The 25,583-nt window shown below is 40.3% G+C and overlaps 4 protein-coding genes across 7 annotated transcripts in view; all 4 read left to right on the top strand.

Annotated features, from left to right (window-relative positions):
• LOC127351937 (synaptosomal-associated protein 25-A-like) overlaps window positions 1-6,737 on the top strand; it is a 38,342-nt gene extending 31,605 nt beyond the window's left edge. For both annotated transcript variants that reach the window (XM_051379953.1, XM_051379952.1), the window contains exons 6-8: window positions 3,492-3,611; window positions 4,090-4,234; window positions 5,284-6,737. In XM_051379953.1, coding sequence (XP_051235913.1) covers window positions 3,492-3,611; window positions 4,090-4,234; window positions 5,284-5,352 — 334 coding nt within the window. In that variant the 3' untranslated portion in view covers window positions 5,353-6,737. The remainder of the gene's footprint in view (window positions 1-3,491; window positions 3,612-4,089; window positions 4,235-5,283) is intronic.
• A 1,681-nt stretch (window positions 6,738-8,418) lies between these two features.
• LOC127352107 (cytochrome c oxidase subunit 5A, mitochondrial-like) lies at window positions 8,419-11,613 on the top strand. The gene is made up of 5 exons (XM_051380262.1): window positions 8,419-8,577; window positions 10,315-10,431; window positions 10,742-10,863; window positions 11,213-11,335; window positions 11,481-11,613. Exons 1-4 carry the CDS (start codon window positions 8,505-8,507, stop codon window positions 11,324-11,326), a joined length of 426 nt encoding a protein of 141 aa, XP_051236222.1. The 5' UTR covers window positions 8,419-8,504; the 3' UTR covers window positions 11,327-11,335; window positions 11,481-11,613.
• A 1,056-nt stretch (window positions 11,614-12,669) lies between these two features.
• Window positions 12,670-19,709, top strand: fam219b (family with sequence similarity 219 member B). Its single transcript, XM_051379809.1, has 6 exons — window positions 12,670-12,888; window positions 13,349-13,457; window positions 15,133-15,226; window positions 15,328-15,405; window positions 15,670-15,721; window positions 17,046-19,709. Exons 1-6 carry the CDS (start codon window positions 12,814-12,816, stop codon window positions 17,193-17,195), a joined length of 558 nt encoding a protein of 185 aa, XP_051235769.1. The 5' UTR covers window positions 12,670-12,813; the 3' UTR covers window positions 17,196-19,709.
• Window positions 19,710-20,464: 755 nt separating this feature from the next.
• Window positions 20,465-25,583, top strand: part of LOC127351110 (AT-rich interactive domain-containing protein 3B) — a 50,069-nt gene continuing 44,950 nt past the window's right edge. For 2 of the 3 annotated variants that reach the window (XM_051378312.1, XM_051378310.1), the window contains exons 1-2: window positions 20,465-20,825; window positions 22,216-22,848. In XM_051378312.1, coding sequence (XP_051234272.1) covers window positions 20,790-20,825; window positions 22,216-22,848 — 669 coding nt within the window. In that variant the 5' untranslated portion in view covers window positions 20,465-20,789. The other variant, XM_051378311.1, reaches the window with a different exon arrangement.

Genomic DNA, 25,583 nt, shown 5'->3' with positions numbered 1-25,583 from the left:
CGTCTGCCTGCTTCTGGTGTATAGAGCATGGTGAACTGTGGTGTGAGGCCCATTGCCAACACACCCTCGGAACAGGCACCAGCACTGCATGATGTGTGGGTGTGTTTGGTTAAGTTAAGACTGAGATAAAGCGATGCATGCATGAACAACACACACATCTGCACAAAAGGTCCGATGCCACTTTACTTGCTCTCCAGCCTCCTTGGCTGTCGTCCTCAAAAGCCCTTCATTCCACATTGGATGAGAGATTCTCTTTCAGCAGGTAGCAGCATCAGCAGGGATCTGGGCCACAGCACCCAACACCCCCCTGAACCCCACCCGAGCCCCTACCCTAACACCCTGCAGCATGATGCCTCATGCTACGTACACAATCCAACCAAATAGTATATCAACTAGTTGCCTTCCACATCAAATGACTGATTTGAATTTTATCCATTTAGCTGCCATTTGGAAAACTATTAATGTTGGTGTTTTACATGTTTTTACATTAATTAACTGATTAAGTGGGAGTATATTGTGATGCTTTTACAATCAAGAACATGACAGTACAGTATCAGTTAGAACAGTTTGACATTTTGGAAAACATGCTTAGTCTCTTTCTTGTGAGAAGATTGATATGTATCTGAAGCAAGCAGCAACTAGTTTAGCTTAGCACAATAAGTGGTAAACAGGAGGAAACAGCTAGTCTGGTCCATTCAAAGCTAACTAAATCCACATACTACACCTCTAAAGCTAATTAATTAACACATTATATTTTATTTGTCAATATGTACACAAACCGAAATGCAAAAAAGGACACACTGTTGGTTTACAAGGGGTTATACGTCAGACTATTTCTGGGCCAACACTTAGGTTTTTGGACAACTTAAACAAGATTTTTTTTTTTTACTTTTTCCCAGGCTAGCTGTTTCCCCTTGCATACAGCCTCCGTGCTAAGCTAAGCTAATTGGTGGGGGTTTCATACTAACCTTACAAACAAGAAGGATCTTCTCATTTAAGTCTCTGCAAGAAAGCAAATATTTCCCAGAAAGTCAGACTATTCCTTTAAGCGTAATGTGTGGGTCCCAGTTTCTATGTGTGATTTATTCTTGAATTTATGCTATTTTCTATTCATTTTTCAGACTGTGCACATGAACTGGTTACATTACAAAACCAGCTTTAATAAAGGTCAGGGTGTTCTCTGTATTGTAATTGTAATTACAGATGTAAAGGTGGTCAAATCTAATAACTTATTAGCATTCCAGTACAGTAACTTTGTCATCAAACACATACAGTAAAGATACATTGAGAGCTGCTAAAATGTCCATTTACTCTTCAACACACCAACTTTGGCACATGACCCTCAGAAAACGAGTTGTATCTGTAGTATGCTTCAATTGACCCCCGCCTCTCCTCCCTCAGGACGGTCCTACTTAATGAAACATCATACATGAGTGAGGCAAACTTGTTTCCTGGGCACACACTACTTTATGTGCTATCATTTTAATATTGAAGCTCTTAAATCCTACATTTGTTCTTTGAAAGCTTTGATATAAATATGGATTCTCAATGCCGGTTTTGCCAAACTCCTGTGTGATCTGTTCTCTGGCCCTCAACAGCCATACTATGGCCATTGAGTCATGTCTGAGTGTACTATACTCCGGGACCAATACATGTACTGTATACAGTTGTCAATCTCAGAGCTATAGAAAACACAAGTGGCTGACAAACCAAGAGATAAATGGCTATAATGATGAAATAAATGGCTATATTTTTGTTGAGTTTGCAGCAAGAGGTTTCTCTGATATTATTCTGGGGATGAATTAAGTGATGCCTTAATAATTTGCCGAATACAGTGAATGGAAAAAAGTCAGGTGTTAGTGTAAAAAGTGTCCTTTTGAGGAAAGTCTTAAACAGAACCCAAAAACATAGATTTTCTTTGTTAGATCTCACCAAAAATTGTACATTTCTTTTTCTTTGCCTTCACTGTGTGCTACCATATTTTTATATCCATTCTGAAGATTAAATACATCGGTAGACAGTTTAACAACAGACACTTCCTTTCGCCAAAACAGGGCTGAACAGGATCTTGACAACTAATCTACTTTATTGTGTCACAGCCATCATTTTGTAGGAGTTGGTGTCAGTTTTTTTAATAGTCACTACCTAATTTTGGATTGGGTTTTTTGTTTTCTGTATGAAGGTATATTAGGGGTTTGCTGCCTCCATTCGGTCCATTTTGGTCCTGCTTCCATATGTGACTGTTTTGGGTTCAGATCTTGTCTATTCTATAGCTCTTTGTTCCTCCCTATCATGAGCCACTTGTTATGTAATCCTGTGGTTGCGTCATGTGTTTCATCTGATCTAGACTCTTTATATGGGAGCCCTGGGTCAAATAGCATAAGAAAAATAATTCTTGCTTGTTGTTATAAACTGTATGGAGCACCTGATGGGTGTGGTTTACCACCTCAAGACAACAATGGTGCATGCAGTAGTGGTCTGTCTTTGAAAAGTGATCAAACACAACTTTTAAATCGCCTAAATTTTGTTCATTGTCTTGTCCTCGGTGGTGACCTCAACTCATCAGATACTCCAAACATAATCAAACAAATGCTAAGAATTACATTTGCCTATTTGACTGTATACAGTGTATCATCCTACAGATTGATCCATCCAGATGAAATGAAGGGCTGATCACAGCTACTGTATTACTTAGTCCTGCATGCAAAATGATCACTGTTCACTTTGGGGGGGTTTTTTGGTTGGTTTTCCACAACTGATCTAACTGTTCGGCTTTCTTTTACTAGATACAGAATGTGTCTGACCCTGTTCCTCTTTACGTGTTTTCCCTTCCCATGTCAAACATTGTGTACTATGTTTCTATGTGTGTGTGTGTGTGTGTGTTTGTGTCTCCTCTGTCTTGAGTCTGGTTATTATGTTCTGTGTTTGTGCTCTTCTGTATGAGCTTGTGGGAGATGGTTTCCAGAGTCTTTAAAGGAACTTAATGACTTTCTAACACAAGCCACATACTGCATGTACTTATTGTGCTCCGATTCAATTGATCTGCATGTTAGATCAATTATTCACTAAGAGATTGCAAATGCATGTATGTTAGTTTATCATACGTGGCTGGCATGTTGCTTTTAGTCGGCCAATTGGCTTGACACCATATTATGCAATGCATTCTAAACATATATTCATGGAAAGTATATGTTTTAATAGTGAATTGCTGTAAAACATGCACTTACATAGACATGCATATACACATTCACACTGTAGCGTAGACACGCAGTGTCACACAAACTGACCAGTGTGTACTCAGATGCACAGCCACCATACACCTGGTTACATTCAGAAATGAGTAAACAAGTGCAGACACATACATACATGTATGAATACATTTATACACACACACACACACACACACACACACACACACACAAACACACACACAAACACAAGCACTCAATACAACAGTTATTCTGGCCCTGACTGAAATGTGTGTGTGGTAGGATTAAGGGCGGGGGCCAGGCCTGGGGAGCGAACCAAGATGGAGTGGTGAACAGCCAGCCAGGGGCTCGAGTAATGGACGAACGTGAACAGATGGCCATCAGTGGGGGCTTCATTCGCAGGTAAGTGTGTGTTTGTGTGTGTGTAGGTGTTGGTCTGTGTGGGCCCCTCTGTGTGTGTGAAGCTAACATACTTACTTGTTTCTATGTGTCTGCATAAATGCTTGTGTATGGTTGTTTTTGTCTGTTAGAGGGGTCCCGACCCTCTGGTTGGGAATCCATGAGTAATACTATGACCTGATTCAATTCCTCACGAATTATCAGGGTTTCTACCTCCTGCTGAGGTTTTTCAGTTCCTTGAAAGACAGGACTCTCAAAGACTGATGTAAAGGGCTGTCCATGGCACTGAAGCAGGCCATGTGGTACATAGATAAAGTTATTTTATCCTTAAATGTCACAATACTTGAATTACAGAGACACTATGATTTACTGTTTCACTTAAAGCATATTGTGTCTACTCATAGTGTACCATACTGTTTTGTGAGGCTGATCAAAAGCGTATCTGGTCAATAACCAGTCCCACTTTCTCCTCCTGTTCCAGGGTAACAGATGACGCTAGGGAGAATGAGATGGATGAGAACCTGGAACAGGTGGGCGGGATCATTGGTAATCTGCGTCACATGGCCCTGGACATGGGCCAGGAGATCGACACCCAGAACCGCCAGATCGATAGGATCATGGAGAAGGTACTGTGCCATGAGCACTGCCGTAGAGAGTGTAATTGGTGGAAAAGGTTGCATTAATTCGGAACAATTGCATGATTTTAATGTAGTTGCCTCTTCACCATTTCAAATTCATACTTGATGGCAAAAGGCAGTTTCAGTTGTTACTAGGCAATAGCCTGAGTAACATTTAATACAAGGTGGGCACCAATAGTGCCAATATTTATTACATTTAGTATGATGCTCCAACATTTTGGCAAAATGGAACAAATATGGAGTTACTGAACTACTTGTGGAACTACAATGTACAAAGGAAAAGAAAAAATGAGGGGAAAAAAAAGGAAAAAATACACTTTTGTTGTATTTATGAATAAACATTATAAAGAGGCCGCAAGGAGCACCAGGCTTTTACGATTATTTTGTGAATAGACCATTAACTGTATAAGTATAATATATAATTTGATTTAATGCTAGGAGAAGGTATGGAAAGCTATGGGGAAAACCACAAAGTAGTTAGAGTTACACATTTAGTTAAAGTCATAAATTGGGAGATTAAAAATTAAATGTCAGCACTGTGGGTAAAGTAAGTACACGAAAGGCAACAGCTCTAGAATTTTTTTTTGTATTTAGCTGATATTTAGCATGGATTACATACTCAGCATTAGGCTATGTAACAGCGTATTCAGCTGTGCTGACTGCAGATTTAGGTTTTGACACAGTAATGGAGGAAATCTGATTCACATGCCAGTGAACAAAATCTGGGTGTTAAACATATCAATTGTGCATTTTGTCCATTAGGTCAGTGTGTATGTGTTCATTAAAGGATACATTCCTTTAAATGTGGCCATAGAGACTTTAGACTGTGCATCCATTATGGCTAAGTACATGGGCATAGAGATCTATATCCGGGTCAACTTGACAGCTGACATAATCACCCTGAATATTTGTGAGAAAATACACTGGGTTGAAATAAGCTGAAAATAACTCATCCCCACCCTTTACCATTGGTTGTACCACATTTTCTAACTGACTGCTAGGTGAGCTGTGTAACAGCTAGTGCTTTTCTCTTTCAGGCTGATTCCAACAAGACCAGGATTGACGAGGCCAACCAGCGTGCTACAAAGATGTTGGGCAGTGGCTAAACTGCAGCGAAAAAGTGCTTTCATCCCTGTTTATCCCCATCACCCAAAAAATAACAACACCGACCAAACCCAGCCCCCTGCACCAACACCCAGCGCCCCCTTCCTATGCTCGACAGGAGGCGCTGCAAAATCATGCTTTTATTGTGAAACTTGTAGAGGTTTGCACACATGCACATATCAAATCCCGCTCCCCCCTCTCAGTGCTGTCCATCACTTCCCTCTGTCTCTCCCCTCCCCTTGTTGTCAGTGTTGTTCTGTGTTGTTGCTCTTTTGATTTTGTTAAGAAATAATAGTTCTGTCACACATCGTCCATTTAAACTCTCTCCACACTGTACATAGTGCTTCTTAAATGGCTTCATTGATCTAGATCATTTGACCTGTTTTCTTCATCACAATTTTTTTTAAGTCTGTGTGTAATATAAACTGTATGTACACCTTGTTCCAAGATGTCCTTCCCCCATGTCAGTATTCTGGTGTTGTCCATGTAAGACACACTGTGTATTCATCATTTAAGATGTTGTGATGCTACATGATAAGGCTACAGTGATTTGCCGTGAATATAGTGAACATACCCTCACAACTTGTAAGCAAGGCTACTGTTTAAATACAAAGTCATTTAATGTAGACGTGGAGGCGCTGAGATCTTAATAACATAGTAGACAATGGATACTCACTTAAGTGTCTGTAAGTATTTAAGCCATTTGGATGAAAACGTGGCTTTTTGATCCTGACTGTTAGGGTATTTTACCAACTCTTTGATGGAGCAGTATTAACGCAATTTGATGCCACTGATTGTATAGTACGTATCTTTTCCTCAGGGAGCTAAATCTGACGATTCAAAAGCGAGGGTTGAATATTGAAATGATTTGTTGTAATTCATAAAAAACTTTATCATAAGGCTCAGTGTATAAGCAAATATTTGCATTTGTTGTTGAGACTCTTGCTTAACTATCAGAAAAATATCGGGCATTAACCATAATAACCAAATAGCGTACCACATTGTGATTGATAATGAAAGGAGATGGAGCTTTGTTAGAGGTCAGAGTTCAGCAGCAACCAATTCAACTGTTACAGGGGGGTCAACAACCTCTTCACATACCAGACCCAGACTACTTTTACCCATGATTCAACCCTAGCAATATCAAGTAGCGCATTAAGTGTGTTATGCATGTCCATCCGCTGCTAGAAGACACTGAATAATTCAAATATCCTAACATGGCAACCGCATGCTACAAATGTAGGCCATACAGAGGAGAGGCCCATATTTATCTGCAATAGTGCCACTCTTTTTGTTTCATGTCTCTCTACCTTTCCAGACTGTGACCATCACTGTAAATTAATACCTTGGAAAATGCCAATAAAACCATCATAACTGTAGAACCAAACTGAGCTTCCTATATACTTTTATGGCTTTCAATACTGTTTTTGCTAATATTATGGTTGTGTGTAACTCACCAGGCTGAGCGGACAATTAGAGTAACGCATTGTTATTTTTATTTAGAACTGCAGAGACTGGAAGACTTAAAAGTAAAAAGGTGTTTTTTTATGTACCCTTTTTCTACTCACGTTATGTTGACTGTTCTCATTTGAAGGAAATTGTGTCAACACAGTGATTTCCTTCACTGACAGACAGGTGACAGTTGTTAGGGGATTTTAATCTTCATCCTCCACAGAGTCACATGACCTAGTTTTATATAAGAAAAAAGATATGTTATTATGGACAGTAGATTTGTTTACCCTGTGAAACATTTATTGTAGGTGCTATCAATATAAAAAATAAATGACCTCATAAGTTAACATAAGGTAACATCATGGTATAGTTCAAGAAAATGTGTTTCTCCTGCATCCGCCCACGGGGAGCTGAGAGGTCAGAGAGCTTATCTTAACTACTTGTAAGTTGTTCTAAAACTGGCTGGCTAAAATATTCAGTGTCGGGACAGATATTTACAGCACTAGTGTGTAGCATGGAAGAAAATAAAAGACAGACATGACAGGGAGGGACAGAGAAGGAAAGATGTGCAGCAGCACATTACACTAATGGACATTACTGTGGTGCCCATGGGCTTAGGGCGGATTAGAGTTTACCACGTCACTAAGAACCCTGACACACACACACAAACTTGAATCAACAACAGACACACACAACAGGGTAATCTGCTATACCTTGTTTATATCCATTACAAGGCCCCTGTACGTGTGTATAAAATGGATGACTGTTATCATCCATGTTATCAACATTAGTATATGATTATGTGTGGTTTATTAAATAGAAATAAATTATTTTCCTCCTAAAATAATGCTTTGGAATTGAATATGTCATTTATTCAGCTCCCTACCTACACTTACTATAAAAGTTATTTGCTTCTGGATCAGTAATACAAAGACCAAGAGCTCCCTCTGCTGGTATTATCCGCCCATGTACTGAATTTTCTTGTTCTAGCTGGGCAGTGATGTTAAAGGGCCACTCCACTAATTTTACACAAACTCACATGTTGGAGTATAAATAATAAGGTGGGAGCCAGGTCCAGTTCAGGATGTTTCCTGTTACCTTTACCTTGGTCGTCACAAAATGATAGTTGCCCCAAATAGAGGCCATTTACTTTGAAGAAGCCCCAAACTGTAAAGGATGTTCAATTACTGGGCTCTCATAAACAATTACAGATGTCTGAAATGTGTTGGGAAGGGTTCTGAAGAAAAGTCAGAGCTGAATAAATAAAATATATATGCATAATGTGCGCTACGAGTTAATGTGAAGGCCTGTTTGACGGCAACTCATGATCAGTGCTTTTTAAACATACTAATACAGAGCACATAATACTGTTGTTGCAGTAAAGATATTGACTTTCCGTGTTATTCCTTCACAGATTTGATTGTTTATTCATGTAAAAGCACATGTATTGTCCTTCTGTTGAATTGAGTTAACGACACTTAGATATACTGAGTAAACAGATAAATTAGAAAACAAATATTATAAATTATTTTTATGAATATAAAAACGTAATGGTCAATAAACAGACCTATCAGCAGCTTTGACGTATGAACCCTCGGCTATCTCCGTCAGTCACGTGACCGTGGTCGTCGTCATCTTCGTGTTTATCCGTCCAGTGTCCCTCTCAGCGCTCAGGTCGGTTAGCAGCACCCACTGCGGTACCATGTTCCGAGCCGTGTTCCGACTGTCAGCCACAGGGGCCCGGAGTCTGGCTCGGTCACGACCCTGCTACTCAGGTAGGACTGACCGCTTAACGCCTGTCGGGAATTTGAATGAAATATCCTCTGTAATAGAGAGGACTACAATGAGCTTCCCCGGCTAGCTGCCTAGCTTAGCCACTACCGTATGTATGTGTGTGTGTGTATGTAAAAGCTAGCTTTGGGTGACATTGACTTATTTTTATGGGCAGCCAACCTTGTGGTCTTTAACTGAATATTTTCAATAATTTCCACCTTTTATAGAGTGTTTTCAATAAAGAGGCGCGAAATGAATCTTAGTTAAAAATGTCACGACCTTGTGATGACCCTCCTCAGTTAGTTGAAGAGTGTCAGTGACCGCAGTTTATACGCAGCTGATATCAACACGTTGTAATGTCTAACTCTGCTCTTTCATTGTGTATACGGCTACATATTTAAAATGTGCACGTCATTTACTGTCCAAGTCTAAATGAGTGTCGTTAGTGGACTGTTATGATGTTTCTCCAAGTGAACTGTCCTTAAGTCAACCCGTAGTGAGTCGTTCCTGTGTATGGACAGCTGTGCAGACTGCGTTACAGCTGTTTCAATCCACTCTTACTTCAGATAACTTGTATGTCTATTATTATTTTTAAAATATGATTTGAATAAGATGCATTTGATAGTGTCAGTGTGATATGATGAGTAGATGGCATAGAAGTGAACTTGGATATGGTGCACAGAAAGAAACCCAGTGACATTATAGCCTGTGTGTGTGTGTGTGTGTGTGTGTGTGTGTGTGTTGGGATATCGCGTTATTACATTACTGTTGTGTGAGATAAATTATGTTTGAAAAAATACTTTACCAATCTCTATATATTCTTTTATGGGTTTCATGTTTAAATTAGTTAAAGTTATTGAATTGGATGTGTGGTAGAAGTCACATGACTACTATTTCGGTATTTAGAGAAACTGAAACCAACCTCATAAACGCTGTTAATAAACCTGTATCTTGTTCACAGACCCACAGCACCAACCACTATGATGAAGGCAGTGTAGCTGCTGTAACTTAACCTGCTAAATCACCGCTATTGTGCTTTTCCAAAAGACAGTCTCTGTTCCATATTTAGCACTGGCATTGTCTCCACTTCGTGATTAAGCTTTGAAGGATTAACTGTACAATGTGTACTTAAGTTTTACAGTGTCATTGTGGTACTCTATGTCTGCAGTATGGTAGTTTCCTGTTTTTAGGATGTTTTGTTGAAAGGACTGTTGTCGACTACGCTGACAGACGTACACATTAATGTGTATAATATGACTATAGCATTCTTTTTAATGCACAAATATCACAAGTTTTGATATGTTGTTATTGCTGCTCGTTATCTTGATTATTTACTGTCTAGTTTGGATACATTTTGGATTAAACACTTTCACACATCGATTTAAGTGTTGATCCTTGACTTTTTTAGTACCCACAGAAATGTGACGGACTTGCAAAAATAGTCAAGTATTGAAGGTTCGCACAAATGCCTGGCAAATTCATAATTTTGTTTAGTGAGATGTTTATTCATTTAAACCAGAATGTGGCCTATTTTAGATATGCATGCTTCTTGTATTGCTGCCTGTGTTTGGCTTTAAAAACAAACAAAAAGATCGAATTTCTATAGAATGCAATTAATTTATGTCTATATCATTATGTTCTTGTATTTTTATATAAGTCCAAGTTCTTAAAATGTATTGTATTGTCACTAATATTTAAGAATTTCAAAGGAATCTATCTGTCTGCCCCGTGTTTTCCAGCTCCATCAGCCACTAGATGTTACTCCCATGGCAAGGTGGAGACAGACGAGGAGTTTGATGCCCGTTGGGTCACCTACTTCAGCAAGCCTGACATTGATGGCTGGGAACTGAGGAAAGGTGACTGTTGACCATTTCTGCTTTTCATATTCTGATGATGTTTCTATGTGTTATGGTTTCAGGTGGAGTTAATTTGAAATGACAGTCTAAATATCAAACGTAAAAATGGTACATTTGGCCTAATTCTATCTTAATTTCCCGTGCTGTCCAGCAGTGGTGGTACTGGGCTGTGGTTTCCACTGAAGCCAATTATACCCATCAACTGTCCATCAAATATTGCCTTTTCTCTTGTTTTCTCTTACAGTTTGCATTTGCTCTTCTTCTTCTTATTGTTGACTCATAAGGCTTTTCCATTCATTTTAACCTACAGGCATGAACACCCTAATTGGGTACGACCTGGTACCCGAGGCCAAGATCCTGGATTCGGCACTAAGGGCTTGCCGGAGACTGAATGACCTGGCCAGCGCCATCCGCATCCTTGAGGCCGTTAAGGTGAGCAACCGTCCCTTCATAGATTCACTTAGGGTCTGAACTTTGTTTTAGTGGGGAGTGTGACTCCTGACTGAACCAAAAGCTTGAACAGTTAACTAGTGCAGAGACAAATCATAAACCTCCACATTTTTAGTTCAAATTGTCACGTCACATGTGTAGAAATACACAATATTACATTTATTTGTTATATAATTTGACAACACATATATTTATAGTTAAACAAATGAAATAAAAACATAATGCAACACTCCTAATAGCAAGTTAATCACTAGATTATAATCATTACTTAACTACTGGCTGCCTATGAGAATGTTTCTCATTTGTTGTTGATATTTGTTGTGTTTTGCAGGACAAAGCAGGCCCCCACAAAGACATCTATCCCTACCTGATCCAAGAGCTGAAGCCCACCCTGTCAGAACTGGGCATCTCAACACCGGAAGAGCTGGGCATTGACAAGTTATAGACTGTCAAGGTGAGACCGCGCTGTGCCATCCTATTACATGTTACTTGATGTGGCATCAAAAAGAGCCTAATTTATGAATGCAAAGTAGATTCTGAATTATATTGCACATTACTTGCTTGCAGCTAAAAATATGTGTTTTTCCCTCTTTCCTCAGGTCATTTGATACATGAAGAGAAGAACTCTCCTGATTCTCACCTGTCAAATATGTCTATATTGTTGATTAAATCCATGCTGTCCTGTTGTGTACAAAATGGTGGACCTAATAAAGAAAACCAATAATTCAAGAATGTGTGTCAGGTGTGTTTTTTTTCTATAATGACATGTTTACTGCGACATTTTGACTCACCATAGCAGGAAAAGCACAGATGTCAATATTAGGATATTAAGGCATTCCCTGCTGACTTATGTCCGCTCACTGGCATAACTTATTGGGCTACTTTAACAAAATGAAGCCAACAATCAATCTTCATCTGGCTCCTCCTAGTGCTCCTTAATTCATTTGCAAGAATCCACCGGCCCTGAACAAAAACCACCAATTAGAGCCAAGAGAGATGGAAATATGCTTGAGGCTTGAAGATAGTTGATTATTGAGTCTGATTCCCAGCATCAATATTTGACATGGAAATGAGACTCAATAAACTCTCTTTCTTGGCTCTGGTTGGTTGGTTTTTGTTCAGGCCCAGAGGACTGTTGCAAATACCATTAGGAGCACTAGGACGCGACAGGAACCAGATCTTTTCACAGATTATCTGTCTCATTTACTGCAGTCAGGATATAGTGGAAATTAAAAAAAGACAAAAAGTGATTTACCTACTGCAGCCTTAAACACAACCAAATGGTACAAGAGTGTTTGATCTGTGTAGTGTCTAAAAACCTTTTCCAGTTGATTTCAGTAGTGGATTTGAGGTAAATGAAGACAGCCTTCACAAAGCAACAACCACAGATTTTCTTCTCTCATCCACCAGATGGCGACATTATACAGGAAGCAGTTGAAGCATTATTTTGGAAATAAATTGCCACATATACCGTACTATGGAAAATATTAGCAGGGGACCATTCTTCGTAGTGTTTAATAATTATTTTCATTTGCTACCAATTATGACGTTTTTTAAAAAGAAGTCACATTTTGATCCTTACTTTTTGTCACAACAGTTTAGTGAAGTGAAACTGAGAAAATTCTGCTGCACAAAACCAAACATCGTAGTTGAATTATCGTACTTCTCTGATAGCATATATCCATGGATGCATCATAATACATTCACAGATCACATAACTTTTACAAAACACAAAACGCAGGGTTTTATTTTGAAGGTCTCTTTTCCCCCCCGGAAGTAGTGTAAAAGCTGTCATTGATAGCGCAATAGCATCGCTAGCCAACAGAAGTGCCTGTGCTCCCTGCGTGTGAGGGAAACAACAAAGTCCTGCGCCGCTGGGACTCCTGTCATCATGGCTGTGTTGGGGTTTAAATTGTGACAACTGACGACAAGATGATGAACGACATCATGGAGGAGCCAGAGAAGGACACCCTGCTGGAAGCACAGCCGGAGCCTCAAGTTGTGTCGGTAATGTCAGCTGAAGCTAGTCCGGCTAACGCTAGCTTGTAAATAGAAAGTGGAAGGCTAGCTGTCTGCTCCAGTCGAGATGTTTGACAGTTGTTTTGATGAGACATGCTATAACAGGATTGTGGAGAGGGTACTCTTTAAGTCGTGAGGTATTGCTGAGTTTGACTGTAAATGACACGGCATGATTGATGGTGTATAATTGTAAAATCTCTTCCTGTAAACCGAAGGGGCTGCTGGGAAATCTTGGAGTTTTCGACATCTAATGTTGGTGAAATCTTTTCCCAGACAGCTGAGTTGAGCTAATACTACAAGAGATAAAGCAATACAGTGTTACATAAAGGTCGACTGAATGACACTCCTGTAATGTCTTGTTATTGAGCAGTTACAGCTTGTCCTTTAGTTATCATATTACCATTCCTGAGCATGAAATACCGATTATCCCTCACTTCTGCAACGCCAGGGGCCCAGTAGTGGAACAAGACCTAAGACCACTGATGGAGGGATCAGACCTGTGGAGAAAAGAGGACCTTACATCATGTCCAGAGCTCCAGCAATCCACCTCAAACTACGTAAGCATTTTCTTGACTCATCATATAACCAATGACATAAACAGATCACTTTTAATGCGTGTCTGTGGGTCATGAGTTTTCTCATGACTGGTGTTTTTATGAGTTCAACTGTGGTTCATACTGACGGCTAAAGAGGGGTGAAAGTGCAGTTAGCCACACAGTCACATGACCCTGATGAGCTAAGGCGCCCACAGTCTGTTCATATAGAAAGCAGTCCACATGGTCAGCTTTTCATAATGTAGTTCACTGCTTGCATCCATCACATCTAAGATACTATGTTATGTATATCAGAACATTCTGCTCGGGTCTAAGCTGTAAATGTATCTGCAACAAGAACATCTACAGAAAAGCCAGGCAAATGTCATGCATATGGAGGATTTAAAGAGATGATGTTGGGTTTCATGCACAGTAAATCTGGCTATCTGTCATGTGACATTGGTGAGACGCATTGCAAAAGACACATGACATGTTTCACAAACTCTTTTGGTCTCTGGTGCCCACTCAGTACTATCAATAGGAAAGGGAAATGAAACAATCTGAGTTTATCCAGTCCATTTCTGAAACATCGCTGACTTTTGTCATCTAATCATTTCTGTTGAACCCAACCTGAACAAATGTACACACAAAACTTGATTTAATCAGAAAGAATAAGTGGTCAGGTGATGGTTATCCCTGATCATAATACATTAGTTAGAATTTATCTAATTAATTATAGAACTCTTGTACTTGCAGAAAAAATACAATTTTAAAATGATACATATTTGTTTTTTCTATGGATTATAAGTAATGTATTTTATCAACTCTCCAAAGCAAAGAAAGACCTCCTCAGTATCCTCCGTGGTGTTGGAGAACTGCTTTAACCTGTTAATATTCTTACTAAGAGGCTACTGACAGGAGCAGCACACACACACACACACATAGAAAAAGCTTTTACGTTCTGTTTTAAAATAACAACAATCTTTAAATGTATTGATTAGACTTGGACTTCTAGCAAAGAATTTTTCAGCTCAGGTCTGCTTGGACCATGAGGACAGAACAATAACAGAGCAGTGAAAATGAAAAAAAGGGGCGTATAGACTTATTAGCAATAGATTTAACCCTACTGGGGTAAAAAAGTTTATTAGATATTTTTAGCCTTTCCTCTTTATATAAGTATTGATGTCATATAAATCTCATTCTCAAAGTACTTCCACTTGCTCTTCCTCTCTATGCTGAGCTGAGACGGCTCAAGAGCATGTTCAGCCACAGACTCATCCAGCCATGTGCCTCAAAGCACTTAGGTGGCTCATTTGTCCCATCAGCCACAGCACACAGTACCTCCTACCTCCACGGACTGAGACTCTAAACCACACACCACTCAAGCACATCACTGATTTTGCACATACACAGGCTTATTATATTCAATTTTACTGTATATAGGGCATAAATCTTATATTCAATTGTATTTTGTTGTATTTTATTATGTTATTTATTTTTTGTCCCCTGTGCTGCTGTGCCTGTTTGAATTTCCCCTATGGGTAGTCTTATCTGGCTGAGAGTGTGTATAGGAACACTGAGAAACAAGTACTCTTTCAAGATATGTTTTATTAGCACAATACATTTCTAATGCGACCTTTGCTTTGATCATCATCCAGTCAGGCCTAGCCGACACAAACACGTCTCTTCTTATTCACAGAGAAACACAGGGAGATGGCGAGGAAAGCACTGAAGAAGAAAGCCCTCTCACCAGGACCTCCAGTGATGCATCAGCCCAGACAAGGAGTTAAGAGGTACGGAGGAAGAGGAGGCTGTTTTTTGTTGATGTCAGCATGATGTATGGGAAGAGATGTTTGTTCTGAGCAATATTCACAGTTTATGGCTTCCCTTTTAGGACGGTGAAGTATAACAAGGGCTACGCTGCTTTGAGTCAGCATGCTGAGGACAGTTTGGTGGCTCTGGACTCAGACAGGTAAGGTTACAGCAGGCATACAGGTGATGGTGTTGTTGAATACTTTATGCAATAAGGAAAGTTATGACAAGCAATTACTCTTTTTATGTGTTTAGTATAACTCACCGTATTACGTTTGTGCAGCTATAATATCATGTCACCCAGACATTTACCAGTTCCAGTTAGAATTTGGGAGTTTTTACAGCTCTGTTGTTGCTAAATATAATTCTGGTTGACACATTTAAATTGTTTCACTCAAAATTACAAAACCTGTCCTCCTTTCAGTGATGAAGAGATCGATTTTGAGCAGTATTCCTCAGGATACTCTTCAGCTGAGGTGAGTTAGCTCTACAGGACCTTCCTCAGATGCTCTTAGAATCACAGTTACCGCCCAGTCTAACCTGGCTGCCCATGTGTTTATATCCAAAGATAATTTGTGTTATTATCAATTTTGTGACTTTGAGTAATCTGTCACTAATGCATCAGTTCGGATTGTCAGGTGAACTTGCACTTCACCTCGCAAAACCTTCACAATGCAAATAGTTATGGAGTTAATAAAATATGTCTATGATTTAAACAAAAACAAAAAGGTCAATTATTTGATGTGTGATATTGTGTATGTTTGTTGTTGTTTGTATGTATATGTTTTTGTGTTAAGGTCTAAATGAATTACTTGCATTTTCCAACTAAAGTAAATAGGTAAGAGGTTAAAAGGAACTGGTTTCCATTTAGAATTGGAGCCAGAGATTTTCTGTGTTTGCATGCATTCATATATATTGTAGGAACAGTATCTACTGAGTGCCTGTCAGAGCAAAGGATATGCCTCTAGCTATTTCTTGATCTCAGATGTGTAGCCAGGGTTGTTCACTCTACATTTGAGCAGAGCTTAAGTCCAATCTTACTTGTTTTCTCACATATTTAAGATACATACATACATCTGTAGAGGTAGTTCATGGATGAGTCACTCTTTACACTCCTATGTCAGCTAAATGTTTATATTCTGCATTTGAAAGGGACTGGTTTCAGGTGATTCAAAAAGAAAGGTTTGCTGCCACTTTGACGTGACTTTGTAATGGCTAACAGAGGTTTGGTTGCATCACTGGCAACCTAACTTTAACCCAATAGCCAGAAATCTTCATTTCATGTCCATTCATAGATAATTATTTTTCTTTGCTTTGCTACTCAAGTAACTGTTTTATTTAAATGTCCAAGTGCCTTTGAACAACTTAGATGAGCTCGTAACACAATTATGAGAATTCTTAAGCCACTGTGGCTTGAAAAAACCTCACTCGTTTTGTGTTTGTTCTGTTTTTGAATATCACATTGTTTGTTCACATTAGAAACTATTTTGGCAGCAAAGTAGAGTGTAACTGCCAAAATTACACATGTAACATGTAATTTAGGACCATAAAGAAGATCATACTTCATCCTCACTATTTGAGAGAAACTGATTTTGCTCAATTGCAAAGGGAAGACAGAGCAAAACTATTAAAAATCTTTACTTAGTTTAACAAGTTAGTTTCACAGCAACAAGCACAAGAAATCCTGGGTTATGAAAAGGTTCCTATGAACAGATTAACCAGAGTGAGTTGTCCACCAGGTTTAGCCATTTTACTGTGATGAGTGCGTGTGTTAGTGAGGTCCTTCTCTTTGCTCCCCAGGTCCATCCGGATTTAAGCAGGCAGCTGCTTCAGGACGGCTACCGTCTGGATGAGATCCCCGATGACGAGGACCTGGACCTGATTCCGCCCAAAGCCATGGGCTCCTCCGTGTGCTGCTGCTCCGAGAGCCCGTCTTGCTCCATGCAGTGATGCCACTGCAGTGACTCGAACCTTCAAAAGGCTTGGCTCCAGCTCCTGTGCCTGACTTTAGTCACTGGTGCCTGAGGCCTTCTTTCTAACCCAGGACCACTGTTGTGCTGCCTGTGGACTTCCAGCTCTGAAGCCAAACTCCTCCTCCGTTTGTGCAGGACTGCGTGCACTGAGAGCACTTGAACACACAAAAACACGGAGGGACATAAGAACAAGCCTTATCCACTGTGACCCCAAAGCTTGACGTATTTTTTTATTTTTCTTCTTTTTATAGAACTACATCAAATGCTAATGATGACACTGCTCCAAACGGAGTGGCAGAGTAATCATCTGGGATATGTCCTCATTGACCCAATACAGAGCTGGTAACCTTCTTTTCCGCTCTGGTGAACAGGTCTACAGCCCTCTGAGCATGACATGCACACAGGCGTATGGTGTGTTTTAATGTTCTGGCCCTGAGAGTTAGGATTTCCTAGTTATGCCGTCACCATTCCCTGACTACTGTTGCATTAACTTCATCTGTTCTTAAATAACAGCTTCCATTTATGACACCTAATATGAAACCTATTCCAATATGACAACAATAACAACCAGTAGGATATATTTTTTATTATAAAGCAGAGCACTGAATTGAAAATGGATACACAGTATAGTGATAGAGTGAAACCACTTCATTTCTTTATGGCTCATGTGTAATGATAGTTATTTATGTTGCTGTCTCATAAGCCTGAAATGATGGTGTAGAAGATGAGCCTGGCCCAGGATTATGTTCTACTGGTTCCGTAGTTTTTGTGTTTGAGAGGAAAGAGTTGTACAGGTACAAGTTGTCAACTGCTACATACCAAGAAAGACTCACTGATCCTTTGCCTGTAGGAGATATACTCTGAGAGAAAAGCATGATGAAAAGTTACAAAGCTACAAAGTTATCGACTGTTTGAAAGAGTAATACACTTGTGACACCCGTTGTAACTGTTACACTGCTGCATATGGCACGAAATGTAAGCAGACATGTTACTTTAATGCTTCAGTAGATGAACCAATGACATTCTTACAATCTCTGTATTGTAGAAATAAGATTCATTCCAGTAACCAGAATAAAATAAGCATTATAGACATAAAAGCAAAATACATTCCCACATAAGTCATCTGAAGACATTTGTTTATGTGTTTAGATTTGCACATGTTTCTCTTTTAAATTCTAAGTGTATTTTTATGCTTTAGAAAACAATTTGGGATGGATAGGAAGAATTCAAAAATATATTTACATTAATTTCTTTGTTGTTGTTTTACCAGGATGGATATGTAGCATTTTGGAATAGAACCCTGTCCAGGATCTGATAACTTCTCTTTAACACAGTGTTTTATTTATTTATTTGCTATTATATTTGTTGGGGACACTAAACTAGTTGTAACAGGTTAAAAACAGTAAACCTGATTTACATATTTCAGTTTAAACTATGTTTTAATTGATTTTTTTTGTGTTATGAAGTGTCTGTTGTCTCCTACTCAACAGACACATGGATGTGCTGAAAATGACAATCCTTAGTAATATATATATATATTTCTAGATTATTTTCTTTCTTTTTCCACAAAAAATATATATCAGTTCATTTATGTTACCGTCTGGGTCATATATTACTATTAATTGATGGTGTTTATTTTGAAATTGTGCATTAACGAAATGTCCACCATCAGAGTAAGTGACAGTGATCACTTTCTCAGGAGATTTGTGTGCGTGTGTGCAACTTGAAATGATTTGCTTTTCACATACATTTGTAAAAAACTAAAATTGCACAACTGTTTAAGTGCATAGAGGTTTCAAGTCAGGATAATTGTATGGCTGCTGTTTCACTTAACCTGCAGACCGCACTGTTATTTCTCATGCTGTGATGTTGGTTGTTGAAAAAGGCGTAACTCTCAGTCATATATATGAATGGAATAGCAGACCACTTGACCACCATAAAGAAGTTGTGGACTGGAAAGACTAGGAACCTTGATTTGTCCTTCACAGTCGGGATCAATTCACACATTCAAATTCAGGGAGTGGATTTTCTTGAAACCTTTGCAATGAAAATGCTAGGTGTTAAAAAATGTTACATTCTTCACACGAGTAATGTACAGTGTCTCCTCACAGCAGTCTGTGGTTGTAATGTAGGTGATTTAGGAATAAAAGCTGATTCTGCTCTTTCACTAAGTGTGAGTCACTTGATACAAGTGGGAGGTAAATGGTTTAAATGTAACAGCTGAATTTAAGGTGTGTTGACCTCTGCCCTGGCTCTGCACGATGTTTTTATGTACACTAGTATTGCACTTAACACCAGTGGTCAGTAGCAAGTACACTTGACTCACCTGTACTATGCAACTATTGGGACAATCTGCTTGTTATACAACAATATAGTGTTACTGAGTGCTAGATGCAATAACATAGTTATTTTATAATTGTAAACACTAGTCTTTTTTTATTTGATTGTACTGTTTATTGGTTGACATAACTAAATAAAAGTATTATATATACTTTCATGTGTATGACTGATTATTATTATTATTAGGAATCATTTCCGGTAGTGCTTGTGTAAGGAGGTAGTATGTCAGTGGAGCTGATCGATTATGTAAATGAGTTGTATGTATGTGGCTGATAAAAAAGCACCGTGATGGCGGTGGTCGTTGATTCCTTCAGAGGGCAGTGTGGAGCTGTGCTGCCTTCACCAATACTCACTGTAAGGTGCCTGTCATTTAAACATTGCATCATAATTACTGCCATAGCATTCAGACAAAGATGTGAGTCTGGGAATAGGGCATGTGTAACTAAAACATCAAGTATCTGGAATATTTAACTAGAGACCAGTCTAAAAAATAAATATTTTAATATAAATATGTTTATAATTTATTTCCAACCCTGCAAAGTGGCATTAAATCTATAAATATATATTCAGGGATCGCCTCCATGTCCGTTACAAGTTCAGTATATTGTGTGGATGCATTCATTTGACAGTATATGACGAGTTCGCAATTTAATTATATAATAATAATATATTTGTGCTTTAATGTTTTTATTGAGATAATGTGGCGTATACACCTACCTGCATAGACCTATCTACGTCTAGTTTTTTTTTTGTCAACTTGATGCTATGTTATACAAATGAATAAATGCATATGAATAAATTACAGGTAAAAGTCATGAAACTGAAAAGGCTGTGGGACTTGTTGCTGTCGCTGGGCGGGCCTTAATGCTGTTGTGCGCCATGTGGGGGGGGGGTCAATTGAAGGGGAGGGAGAAAAAAAAAACGACTGAAGGGAGTTACCTCAGCGCTCTCCGAGATATGAGATCGGGCCATTTTCCAGCCGTTCCCTTTTTCTATTAAACAAGAAAATCCCGAAAGTCAGTGGGGAAAGAAAGAAAGAAACACAGGCCCCACTGGAGAGGTCGCCCAGAAGAGATCATACAGCGCCTTTCACCTGGCGGATCAGTCGCAGTCTGCGGTGCAGGCACAGTATTGCTCCCCCCGTGCGCGCGCGCGTGTGTGTGTTTACAAGTGTTTGAACGAGTGCCACAAACGAGGGAAGAAGAAGGAGGATAAAGCCAAGGAAGGAGGGATGGTGGACAATTCAGGCAGTAGTAAGGCACAAATGGTGAGTCGTGGTCCTGTTTGGCGTCCCTCTTCGTTTATGTAGCGAATCTGTGACGAGCTAAAAGAGACGCAGTTCGACCGCAGCTGGTTTACGGAGAAGAGTTAGCTAGCTTAACGATACAATTTCACAAAGAAAAAAGACGAACAAACTTTAAGAGCTGATTTGACCTTTATGGTAGGTTACTCTTAATTTATTTTATCAACTCATGACAACACTGTACTGCTACATTTTTACATTTCACAACGTTATTGGGTTAAATGTGCTTGTTTGAACGGTGACTTATCCTAAAACCTATTGCACTTAACCTTACGTTATCCACGTATTTTGAGGATGTGGCAGCTGGCTTACTGCGGAGAAGGTGTACATTTTTACACTTACACAGATTTTTCTTTTTACTTGGGTGGTTGTTTGTATTATAAAGCTGACTGGTCGGTTTACCCTAATTTTCATTCAACACTAAAGTTTCTCCTGCAGGCTCTTTTGGAAGCAGTGTATCTCTCTCAGGTTAACTAGTTTGAACACTAACTTAGTTAATGGTATATGAAGTCTTGTTGCCATTTTACTGTCCTTACATTAACGCAGTATTTGGGGCCAATTATTCACCCCTTGCTTTGATAAAAGCTTCTAAACGTGTTATAGGATTAGTTATGAGAAATCGCTGTACTCCTATAGGAGCTCATAGTAATACTTAAATTACTATATAACCAGAAGATTTTTGGTTGTTGGCTGCTGCAGTGCTTTATGTTTTAACGCTTAGCTGTGATATCTGTGTGCACTTCCTAAAACTTTAAACGTGTGCTTTAGGTTAACTTTAGTCTTTTTTTTTTTTAAGCAAAGGTTTGGCTACTTTGTAATGAGCCTTGTTACATTACTGTGGTTACTATGTTAGGGAAGTTTCCTGTTTCATTGTTTCTGCTTTTACACAAGAATCATCGGTCTTTAGACTTTAGGGCTTGAGGTGTTAAAATTGAGCCTCATAGCCACCAAGGAGTATATATTATTTTCTTTGTTTATATTATCAAATAGAGTTAAGATTTTTTGCTGTGATGCTGAAGATTTTCCAACATTTGACTCAGTGGCGCTCAGTTCAGCCTCCTGGTTCAAACATTGACTAAAGTTACTGGGTACAAGGAGTTCCAACTTAACAAGTTTTACTACTAGATGAGCCTGATGAAAATTGTGTGGTTGGGTCATGTCTGTTATTGTGCACGATTAACGTTTAAATCATGCTCCTTTTAGTTTTCATAACGTAACTTTGATTATTTTGTATGTATGTGTTTGTATGTATGTGCCTCACACGTGTCACATTTTATCCTGTATAATGAGATACAGGGTAATTAGATTTCAGTATATGGTAGGTCATCCATGACTCCTTCTCTTCCTACCCCAGCCCAGCATGTCTCAGGAGCCTGGTGTGGCCTTTCCTCAGAGCGCCTCTACAGGGGGGATGAAGCTGGAGGCAGTAATGGAGCAACTCCAGCGCCAGCAGCAGGCCCGACTGGAAATGGAGCGCAAGGAGAGGAAGCTGCGAGAGGCCCATATCATGTATGCTCAGCAGGTTGCTGCCCAGCAGGCCATCCTGGCAGCTGCCCGGGCTTCTGGGGCCAGCTTCATGGGCAAAGGCCTGGCGGGAGGGGTCCCTGGTGGCGGGTTACCTCCCCGGGTCTCCAATCAAAGCAGTGTGGACTCAGAAAGAGAAGATGACGAGGACAGAGGCCGGGATTCTGGGGATGAGGATGACGACAATGAGATGATGGAGGGGGACGAGGGCAGTGATGAGGATGAGGGAAGCCCCAGTGGTCTGGAGTTCCTCCGCAAGCAGACCCTTGCATTGCAGCAGAGCGCCTCTCGCATCCCGGCTCGTCCGTTTAGCAGTTACTCTGCATCGGCCCCCCAAAGGGCTGCATCCCCACCTATCAGAGTAAAGCAGGAACCTGACGAGGGCCTGTCTCCTGCGGGGCCTCACTCTGCTACCTCTCCTAACGGACAGGCCGACTGGGGCTTTGATGATCACTTCAGACAGGTTAGTGCCCTGTCTTGGCTCCTTGTGACACTGTTTTCCTCCTTATTACATTAATTCCTGTTTTGGTCTTTTTCCAGTTATGTTTTTCAAACACTGCCCTTCAAAACTGGCTTCCTGTTGTGTATAAAACTAGGGTTACTCTATCTAGAATGACATTATTGCTTAAGATTTCCCTCTGCCAATCCTAATCTGTTTTCAAATCTGTCCTATCTTTTCTTAAATTTGTTCAATGTGAACCAGGAGTAAGGCCTTTCTCTGTCCACCACTCTCCCGTTGAGTGTTTTGTTTGATTCCTCAGTGCATCCCCTGCTGTGAGCGGCTGCTTAATCTTGACTGTAGGACAAACTACTCCAGCTGTATCTTTGTGTGACACTTCAAATCTCTTTGGATTGTTGACCACCAATTGGCTTTTGTGGCTAAAAATCCTCCTAAGTGAGTCCTGGCAGAGGGCCAGGCTGGGGCGCAACTAGTTCTCTCCCTCTGCGCTCACAGTCTGTGTGTGTGTGTGTGTGTGTGTGTGTGTGTGTGTGTGTGTGTGTGTGTGTGTGTGTGTGTGTGTGTGTGTGTGTCCTTCTCTGTCCCTCTTGGCGCTATGCTCAGACTCGGGTTTGGCTCTGATCCAGGTAGCATAGACAGGCACTGCTGTGAGACTGTGGGTGGTTGGCCGGGTCAGCACGAGGCTTTTGGGTGGGTGGGAAGGTTGGATGTAGTACACAGTAGCAACTCGTCATACCCTCCACCCCATGAGTTTCGGCTGTGTGCCAAGTGCACTTTCCCTTGAAGGTAAATATTGCCTCAGCACAGTGTTGCAGAACGCTGGAATGCCAACTGGGAGCCAAGCTGAGCTACATGTGGTTTAGCATCATAGCTTGGGACATAGCAAGTTAAAGAGAGCTCAGCAGCCTGTGGGTGATATAAAAAGCCCTAGTTGCACAAGAGTGGGAAGTGTCAGAGGACATATTTGAGCTTGATCAGTGGGCTGAGGGTGCTGGACTCATCATGGATCATGTGTCTGGATTTTATTACGGTCTATTTAAAGGCAAATGTCTTTGAATGGTGCTTCTCTGGACCACATTTCCAAATTTAGGGAAGGCAGTAGTATAGAGGTGGGAGGAGGAGCAGTTGTAGTTGTGGTTTTATTATTATCGTATATCAACCAGAGCCTCTGCCCTCACAGAGATCTGCAGGAGAGGATTAAAAACATCACTCTACTCGATATGAACATTGTATAAAATGGCGTTTCACTGCATTGTTTGGGCTGCTTATTGTTTCCAGAGGTGTCAGAAAGAGTGGAGTAGTATTATTCTCTGAGGTGGCCAGCCTTTGTGTGAACGTTGTCAGAACAGAAGATCACAGCAGCAAAGTTGTAGCTGACCAGTGTCCTATCTGTGGCCTGGTGTCTTTTATTAGGAGAGGCGGGCTGAGCTTGGGGGTTGGGGGAGGCATTATGGGATGAGAATTGGTCTGGCCTTTTTTGTTTCCTCTCTTTTATCTTTCCTGTCATTATGTCAGCTCTGCAGTATTTAATGACGGCTCATCTCTTCAGGCAGTTTCAGGTTGCACCACTGTAGGGGGAGGGGGACAGTGGAGGCAGGGGAACTGTGTTTTTTTTTTTTTTTGATGTCATTGTCTTCGAGAGGCCAGAGACAAGCCTGGCAGATGCCACAAATACCAACCCCTGTAATAATGCAGGGAGGACATTTATTATGTTCTAAAAGCAGTGACAGAGGGGAGGTGGGGTGTCTAGCTAAAAGAGACAAATGTACAGACCATTTACATTAACTTTTACATTTCATGTAGCCAGTCACATTTGGGTGGAGGCTTTTACTCAGAGCACCTCTACCACTCTGACAGAGATACTGTCATGCTCTTGAATCATAGCAGACCATATTAAAAGAGATTGGCTCTTGATTTTGTCCAAAGCAACATACAGAGAGAGAGATAATAATGTCCATTTGTTAGTTTACCAACATTTCAGGCAACTAATGGTGAGGATTGCAAAGGTAAGACAATGGGTGGAATGTGACTAACATACTGCAGAATACTGTAAGAACAGCCAGTTCATATCTCTTTAGTAACAAGGTAGTGTTAAGTTGTATGTAATTTGCCTCAACCAGTAGCAAAACTTGACTGACAACCATTTGATTAGTCCGTCTTGTCGTCCAGTAATCCTAAGTGTTTTTAGTGTATATGAGTGTTGAGGGTCTATACAGGTCAAATGGGGGTGGACAGACATGGGTAGCTAGTGTTTTCGTGTCAGTGATGTATGTGTGGTGACCTCAGCCCTGTCCTAAACAGCAGAGTAAATAATTGTCAAACAAGGGGTTGGACAAAGGGATCGTGTGGAGAGTGAGCCAGGGCGGGCAGCCGGCCGGCCTCAGCACTCTGGCCTCCGCCGCAGTGGGACAGAGGCTGCATGACCCCTGTAATCCAGCCCCAAGCCCCTCCTGCTCACACAGACACACACACACACACACGCCTATAGACCCCTCCGCTCCTTGCGATAATCCCTTTTGTGATTAATAGAGTTTTAATCATGCCTGTAGAACACAGATTGTGTTTTAATGTCCCACTGTATTGGTGGTGACATCGCTTCGGTTGGATTGGCTGGATGTTGTAACTGAGAGGTGTTGTGTGGTATGCTACAGGTGGTGTGTGAGTGCAGTGGCTTTCGTTCCACAGGTTTATGTTTGCATGCTGTTTGTTCTTGTGCAACTCCGCCCTATGACAAATGA

This window comes from Dicentrarchus labrax, unplaced genomic scaffold, assembly GCF_905237075.1.
Source record: "Dicentrarchus labrax unplaced genomic scaffold, dlabrax2021, whole genome shotgun sequence".
Taxonomy (NCBI): Eukaryota; Metazoa; Chordata; class Actinopteri; family Moronidae; genus Dicentrarchus; species Dicentrarchus labrax.
The sequence above is the reverse complement of the archived record's forward strand: the minus strand, read 5'-3'. Positions and strand labels throughout refer to the sequence as shown.

What these genes read in the sequence shown, in the direction of transcription:
- LOC127352107 (XM_051380262.1), top strand. Translation starts at nt 8,505, where the DNA reads ATGTTCCGAGCCGTGTTCCGACTGTCAGCCACAGGGGCCCGGAGTCTG. An exon ending in GTCACGACCCTGCTACTCAG is followed by an intron (nt 8,578 to 10,314) that starts GTAGGACTGACC and finishes CGTGTTTTCCAG; the next exon opens with CTCCATCAGCCACTAGATGT. An exon ending in GCATCCTTGAGGCCGTTAAG is followed by an intron (nt 10,864 to 11,212) that starts GTGAGCAACCGT and finishes TGTGTTTTGCAG; the next exon opens with GACAAAGCAGGCCCCCACAA.
- fam219b (XM_051379809.1), top strand. Translation starts at nt 12,814, where the DNA reads ATGATGAACGACATCATGGAGGAGCCAGAGAAGGACACCCTGCTGGAA. An exon ending in GTGGCTCTGGACTCAGACAG is followed by an intron (nt 15,406 to 15,669) that starts GTAAGGTTACAG and finishes TCCTCCTTTCAG; the next exon opens with TGATGAAGAGATCGATTTTG. An exon ending in CAGGATACTCTTCAGCTGAG is followed by an intron (nt 15,722 to 17,045) that starts GTGAGTTAGCTC and finishes TTTGCTCCCCAG; the next exon opens with GTCCATCCGGATTTAAGCAG.